The sequence below is a fragment of the Populus nigra genome, chromosome 6 (genome assembly GCF_951802175.1).
Source record: "Populus nigra chromosome 6, ddPopNigr1.1, whole genome shotgun sequence".
Lineage (NCBI taxonomy): Eukaryota > Viridiplantae > Streptophyta > Magnoliopsida > Malpighiales > Salicaceae > Populus > Populus nigra.
In genome coordinates, this window is record NC_084857.1 from 21441504 (window position 1) to 21449856 (window position 8353).

General features: G+C 36.1%; 1 protein-coding gene across 1 annotated transcript; it reads right to left on the bottom strand.

Moving 5' to 3' along the window:
* Positions 1–3673: 3673 nt before the first annotated feature.
* LOC133695705 (wound-responsive protein GWIN3-like) lies at positions 3674–4547 on the bottom strand. Its single transcript, XM_062117633.1, has one exon. It carries the CDS (start codon positions 4473–4475, stop codon positions 3867–3869), a length of 609 nt encoding a protein of 202 aa, XP_061973617.1. The 5' UTR covers positions 4476–4547; the 3' UTR covers positions 3674–3866.
* Positions 4548–8353: the final 3806 nt, after the last annotated feature.

The following is an 8353-nucleotide window of genomic DNA, read 5'->3' on the forward strand; positions in this document are numbered from 1 at the left end:
ATTAACAGCACAATACTCCTTGAAACCTCCATCAATGTATTCTCCTCCATTATCAGATCTTAAGCATTTCAACTTCAAACCTGATTCATTCTCAACCATAGCCTTCCACTTCTTGAATGTTTCGAACACATCAGATTTATTTTTCAGAAAGTAGACCCATACCTTTCTGCTGAAATCATCAATGAAAGTTACGTAATACCGAGAACCTCCAAGAGATGCCACTGGAGAAGGTCCCCATAAATCTGTGTGCACCAGTTCTAGCTTTCTTGGTCTTAAGGCCCTGCCAACCTTTAAGAAACTGAGCTTCTTCTGTTTTCCAAGAACACAGCTTTCACAAATGTCTAGATCAACATTTTTAAGCTCTGGCAGTTTTCCCTTCGACTGAAGTATCTTCATCCCTTTTTGACTCATATGGCCGAGTCTACAGTGCCATAACTGTGCTTGATTTTCTACTTCAGTAGAGGCAATAATATCTTCACATCTTGTGGTCATATACAGGGTGCCGGTTTTCTTTCCACGAGCCAAAACCATTGCTCCCTTTGATACCTTCCACATACCTCCAGAAAAGAGGATTGAATGACCACTCTCATCAAGTTGTCCGACTGAGATCAACTTTTTCTTGAGTCCAGGAACATGCCTTACATTTTGCAAGTTCCATGTAGATCCATTCATTGTCTTGATATGCACTTCTCCTATACCAACAATCTTCATTGGTTGTCCATCGGCTAGATAGACTACACCGTGATCTCCAGCAACATAGTTTTGCATCATCTCATGGTGTGGTGTACAGTGGAATGAAGCACCAGAATCAAGAATCCAATCATCAATCGGACTTTGTACAGCAAGAATCAAAGCGTCTTGCACCTCATCTGTGGTAGCGTTTGCAGAGTCAGCTTCAGGTTTTTTCGGTTTTGTGCAATTCCTCATGAAATGACCAGGTTTGCCACAATTCCAACATTCAGCCTGCTTTCTGGGTCCGGACTTGCTTTTACTTCTGTATCTTGATTTGGATCTGCCTCTGGATAAGCCTCTATCCTGTCTCCTCCCTCGAGTGTTAATGTTGAGAGCTGATCCTGAACTTGAACTTTCACCTGAGTCTTTCCTTCAAACTTCTTCAGCTAAAATCAAGTCTCGGATGTCATCATATTTCAGTTTGGATTTTCCAGCTGAATTGCTCACGGCTGTCCTCATACCTTCCCAACTGCTTGGAAGTGAAGCTAGCAAAATGAGTGCACGGATCTCATCATCAAACTCAATCTCTACAGATGACAATTGATTTGTGATGGTATTAAAGTTGTTGAGATGTTGCGTGACGGAGGTGCCTTCTGTCATTTTCAAGTTGAACAACTTCTTCATCAAGTGCACTTTATTGTTTGCCGAGGGCTTTTCATACATCCCAGACAAGGCTTCCATTAGTCTTGCAGTGGATCTTTCTTTCGTAACATTGTGAGCAACTCTTCTTGATAAGGATAACCGGATAATACCCAAAACTTGTCTATCAAGAAGCAACCAATCTTCTTCTGGCATATTCTCCGGTTTGCTCCCCAAGAGAGGAAGATGAAGTTTCTTCCCATATAAATAGTCTTCAATTTGCATTTTCCAATATCCAAAATCTGATCCATCAAATTTTTCAATTCCCGCAGCCTTTATTTCATCTGCCATTTTTACTGTATCTCCGATTTGAATTTGTCAAATCTGACCTTACAGATGTGTCCGGAATGGCCAAAAATATTGGAAACGACACTGAGATCACCCCAATCGGACTTCGGATGGCTCAGATCTTAACAGTCAAAGTTTTGGATCAACGGACGGTGCAGATGAAGCCGCGTGTCAGCCCAGAATAGCGTCTGCGAAGCACTGGATCAAAACCCACATTTGATGACGTGGCAAGATGACGTGGCTTCCACGTAGGCCCACTGGTACCCACTTTTGCTGACGTGGCAACTGCACGCGCGTCCCGTGCTGACGTGGCAGTGTCTGACGTGGCTGCTGACTGGTCGGATGACGTGGCAGTTGACTTGCTGAGGTGGCAGGTGACGTGGCAGGAGACTGTACTGTTTTGCTTGCGTGGCGGATGACGTGGCGGGTCAACCCGGTTCAGATGCAGGTATCCGGGTAGAGACGACGCGTGGAGAGCGTGCTGCGCGTGGGCGCGCGTAGGCAGTGGCTTCGTCGGCGCGTGTGGGCGCGTGCGGGCATGCAGGACGTCGGTTCTTCGCCGGGTGTTCACCAGTGAATTCGTCTCCTCTTGCTCTACACGATGGTATGTTCAAAAACACGTTTTGAGAACTTTGATTTTTGAGTTTGGATCAAACACCCTCTTTTTCAAGAACAAGCTCTGATACCAGTTGTTGGGTCATTCAAGCAATCAAACACACACAAATTTACGTGGTTCGGCAACTTGCCTACTCCACGGAGCTACTGGTTTGTATTAATCAAGTTTAGAAACAATACAAACAACAAAACAAGGAGGAGGAGAAAAATCTTCTCAACTCAACTCAACTCTCCCTAGCTCTCTCTCTGTGTTTCTCTCTTGTTCTCAATCTGTTCTCTCTTCTACGTCTCACATCTCAGCTCTCAATAGCACCCTCTATTTATAGCTGATATGGGAGACAATCTTCTTTATGTAGTCAATTATGGTGGCCACCGTTTTCTTTGTTTAGGCACCCACCATTGACTCTTACCATGCAGCCATGTTTGACAGCAGTCATGCTTGACATGACTGCCACCACCACCAGATTGTGTCCACACTTAACAGAGATCAGTATTAATTAGTTATCCTAATATTTTGTCTTCTAGTTCATGTGTTGAAAGAGTGCAAACATTTGGATTATTCAAATATTTATACGTGCACCTGTTGGTCGACAAAACTACAAATTATAGGCCTGCGGCAAAGAGTTGTCGTTTAGGTTTTGAGCTTTTGGACCACTTTATTTACTCGTGCTTAATAGTTTATAAGATTCCATCAATTCAAATATTTCCTCATCTCATTTTCGAAGAAAATAATAAATATTTCTCATCTTATTTTAAGATAGGTACTGCTATATATATAGTGAGAAAGGATTTTAAGATAGGTACCTAATATTAATTCAAACTTGTGCATGCTGACTACAACATAAATAATATTTGTATAGGTTAAAAGTTTCGGGACCACTTTGCTTACTTAGCCATCCCCAAAAACTTGTTTTACTCTTGCTGATTAAATAGTTTTCTACATGTATTGCAGTTGAGAAGATTCACATAATATATGAACTATCCATAATGAGTAAGTTTTTTTTCCAAAAAAATTTGAAGATTCAATTTAAAGAACCCTAATATATACTCTTCAATCAAGTTGCACAAGGTTTTCTATTGACATGGATATCTATTGGGAGTCGATATTTAACAAATTATAGGATATTAGGATATTACATATTATAGGCTTGTATATATTCAGGAAAGGTTTATTATTCTTGTGTTCTAATCTCTACATTAACTATTTATTATACATTGTCTTATATGTATAAATAGGAAAGGTTGGCTAACTAATTGGCTAGGTCTCTTGTTATTCTTAACTTGGTATTAACGCGCTAACATAGTAAAACTCTTTTTTCTTCTTTGTAATGGATTCTAATCTGTAACAATATCAAGCAACAAACGAAGAGTGCGCGTGTGTATGGAGACAACATGAAAATTAAGGAAAAGCCAAAGCTAAAAAGCTTCTTATTTATTTAAGATTTATTTATGCCCACCACATGATAGTAGGCAGTCGAGATCCTTCATACAGGATTGCAGTAGATAATAGTTCTGGTTCAAACATGATAATAGGCAATCGACTTCCCTCAATATCATTCTGACACCATTTTATTCTCGATTTTTGGTGCTCTCTATTCATCTGGTTCAAACATAACAAGAAGAGGGCCGGCACCAGGAACCAAGTTCTTGTCACCGTTGACGCCAACTGGGATGCATGAGCATTCACAGAAGGGTTCGGACATTGGACAAAAAGAAAGCTGATAAAAACTATTATCACCTTCATACTTGGTGATCTCAAACCGATTCAATCTATCAACACCTCCAGTGGTCACAATGTATCCTTTCAGTGTTGTACTGAATCGGATTTTCCACATGGGTGTCACGCCTGCCATTGCGCACATGGCACTTGGCCCTGCAAAGTTCACATTTAGATGAGTTCCTTCGCGGATGACACTATCGGTGGATTGTATAACTGGTGAAAATGTTATTGGGAGGCTCTCGTTCAATGTGGAAAGTATAACATCTGAATTGCATAAGACCTGGCCATTGATAGTGACTGCAAGAGTTGTTGTATTGTCAGTCGAGGGGGCTACGATTAAATAACGAGCACCAGCTTGCACCTCATGACCGAAGACATCGAGCACTGCTGCAGCATCTTTGGCATGAACGGCCTCAGGAAATGAAGTTCCTATGAAGGCAAAGAGAAGGAACGAGAGCCCAAGAACTTCAGTGATCTTCATATTTGTTGAATATGAGTATTAGTTATCTCAATATGTGTCTTGTTGATCTTGTGTTGAAACAACGCATGGAGAGCATATATTTATATGGAGCAAGCATATGGATTATTTGTTAGAATTAATTAAAAATATCCACAAAAATATAAATTATAGTGTTTTACTCGTGCTGATTTCCGACAAAACTAGAAATTATAGTCCTTTAGCAAAGAGTTGTCGTGTAGGTTTTGAGCTCTTGCCTCTTGCTTACTTGATTTATCCCACAAAAGTGTTTTACATCAATGAACTTAAAATTTTAAATATCTTAAATTTAAATAAATAAACTATACTTTTTTGAAACGACTATCATTGTATTCATTTATCGTGTAATAAATGGTGAACTTGACAACTTGAAAATAAACACCATATATAAAATTGAACAAAACCCACACAAATAGTCTACTCTATGGATAACTTCAATTAAAACTACTAATTAAATCTTTAAAATCAAATTCAAGTTGTCAAGCTAAAATGAGATTACATGTCCAAGTATTCTAAAACAGTTTTGGTCCATTTCTTTGCACTAGACACTTCAGGAGACTTGATTAATTAATAATCTATAGTAGTTTGCTTCAATAACTATTTTAATCCTAAAGCTTTGTTTTTACACTGAAACATAATTATTAAGTGATAATTGTTGATGTTGGAAGCTTGATTATGATTCAGTGAATGATTCTCATCATGCCTATACCTTTGATTTCGTTGTATATGGTCAGATTTGAAATTCACATTGTTGTGTTTGCTTTGAATGTTCTTTTTGTTCTTAAGTTTTTGAGCTTTTGATTCATTTTTTACAAACAAAAAACTTGTGTTTTTATGTTTTTTGCAAGTTTAATCTGTTTTGAGTTTTGGTTTGTTTTTTCGGGTCAAACTAGTGATCTTCGGATTGATTTATGGTCGAATTAAAGATTTCAGGTCAACCCGATTTTGTCAAATTCGAGTTAGATGTGCAAGGCCCTCTTTGGTTTTCAACCTTTTTGATAAAGGAATTTTTGGCTTAAAGGTGTGTTTAGAAAACACATCCTTAAGCTTATTTTGGTAGTTTTACATAAATAAAAAAAAGGGTTTTGCCAAATAAATCATCTAAAAAATAATATTTGTTTTTAAAAAAATAAAAGAAGTTATTTGGTATATAGCCAAAAATCCTCAAAAAATATTTGAGCAATTTTATAATAAAAAAATTCAATACTTTAGCATGTTTTAAAAACTATTACATGGATTTCACAACAAGTTTGTAAAATTCTAAAGGATTTTGGCCTTAATTTAAAAAATATTAAAAACTTATTTGAGGAAAAAAAAAACATATATTATTCACTTTTGATATAAAGGATAAAAAAACCTACAAAAGAGTTAATACCAAAAATATTATTAGATATAGTAATTTATCTATTACTCACCTTTAATATAAGGATAAAAAATCTGTATGAGATCAGTATCAAAAATATTATTGGTAGCAATACAATTCATTCATTTCTAATATAAGATAAAAAAACTGCAAGGAATTTAATCTGAAATATTATTTGGGAATGACGCGACAACCAAAAAAAAGATTTTCAATTTTCCCTTGAAAGAAGCCTCAACAACAATTGATGATATTTCACCTTACTAAATGAAGTTCCTGACCTAGAAAATTAGGATTCATTTATTGTAGTAGACTTGTCATAGAAAGTCAGTAGAGATAGACTTCATCAAACCATAACAAACAAATAAACAATTATGCAGCTTATCTCAGATATGACATGTTAGGGGTATTAATATATTTTCTTTACGCAACCAATTCCTTACGTAGAATTTCTAAAAAAAAACTATTGATCAATGCAGCTAAAATACGAGCAATAATCACAAATTTGTTAATCTATAACACAACAAATATAAACTTATTTCTTAAATCAATGTAAAACATCAAGCTAAAAAATATGCATGCTCGCAATATAATCGAATCCAAAACCAATCCAAGTTATATTCCAAATTGTAGATACATTACTATTTTAAAAAATAATCTGGCTACATCTTAAGAGCTTACGCGATCAATGTAACTAAAGATGAATGAGATGATGAAGTAGGTGAGCATGAGATGGTTGATTTCTTGTGTTTGGTAATGATAATTAGGTAGCATATGGTAACAATAATTTTTTCGACTAATGACTTGGATCCTACTGAATAGTTATTTGTTGATATATAACCATAATTTAGAGATGAATCATCTCCTAACCCGGTCTGCCAAAAAAAAAAAACCAGTGGAAAAAACCAGTTCATTCCACTGCCCTGATCTGCAAAACAACCTCTATCATTTCAAAACATATTCGTGAACGAGCATAATCACTACAATCCCTGTTATCATTGTTATCATTTGTTAAAGAATAATATAAAATTATTTTTAGAACCTCATCTAATAACTTAATTTCTTGGATTGAGATGGTTATTTGATGCCATTATACTCACTAAATCATTGTAGCCGCAGCATCCCCTTCCACGGCAGCAACAGCCCTTCCCACGCCAGCAGCAGCAGCTTGTACCAGACCTCTCCAACAGAAGCAACTTCTTTCAAACCCTTATCCTCAGCACCATATTACCACCCCTATCTAAGACCCTAGACTCCGACCTTCACAAAAAGATCAGCTTTCACCTACCAATACCAATCATAACCACGTTTTGAATCTGTGAAGATATACTTTGAAAGATTTCCTTGATAGCTTCAGTATCAACCCCTAAGAAGATCCTTCATTAAATTTGGAGAGGTTAAGGACTTGTTCATTTCTCGCAAAAGGAACCGAGTGGGAGAAGGTTTGTGGACATCAAAATATGTCGATTTTAATAAATTTCCGATATTTGTTAAAATTGATTAATTGACCAATATATCAATAGGACCTAAAAACCCATTAAAATATGCAAAAAACAATAGCCATGAAAACTGACATTTGGTTCCGAACATTTAGATGATATCAACCAATGATCGTAGCATCTAGATGATTTTCTAGTGACAAGATCAAGCAACAAACGAAGTATAAATATGGAAACGCCATGAAAAAAAACTAAGGAAAAGCCAAAGCTAAAAAGCTTCTTATTTATTTTAGCTTTATTTATGCCTAACACATGATAGTAGTCAATCGAACTCCGTCATACTGGATTGCAGCAGATAATATTACTGATCAATATCATTCTGACACCATTTTAGGTGCTCTCTATGCATCTGGTTCAAACATCACAAGAACAGGGTCGACATTGGGAGCCAAGTGCTTGTCACTGTTGACGCCTACTGGGACCAATGAGCATTCACAGAAGGGTTCGGATATTGGACAAAAAGAAAGCTGATAAAAACTATTATCACCTTCATACTTGGTGATCTTAAACCGATTCAATCTATCAACACCTCCTGTGGTCACAACGAATCCTTCCGATTCAATCATCCCAATAGTGTTTTACTCGTGCTGAACTTCGACAAAACTACAAATTATAGTCCTTTAGCAAAGAGTTGTCGTATAGGTTTTGAGCTCTTGCGTCTTGCTTGATTTATCCAAAAAAAGTGTTTTACTCGTGCTTTATAGGTTATATAATTGATCCTATCAATTAGCTTAAAATTTAAATCTTTTAAATATAAATAAATATACTATATTCTTTTGAAATGACAGTTGTTTTAATCATTAATAGTGTAATAATTGGTGAGCTTGACAACTCGAAAATAAACAAAATAGTCTACTCTATAAATAACTTCAATTAAAACTACTAATTAACCTTACAAATAAAATTCAAGATAAAATTCAAGTTGTGAAGCCCATAATCGGTCCTAGTATAAAATGATGATTTTTTAATAATTGTTTTAAAAAATTATTCCTATTTTCTTGCAC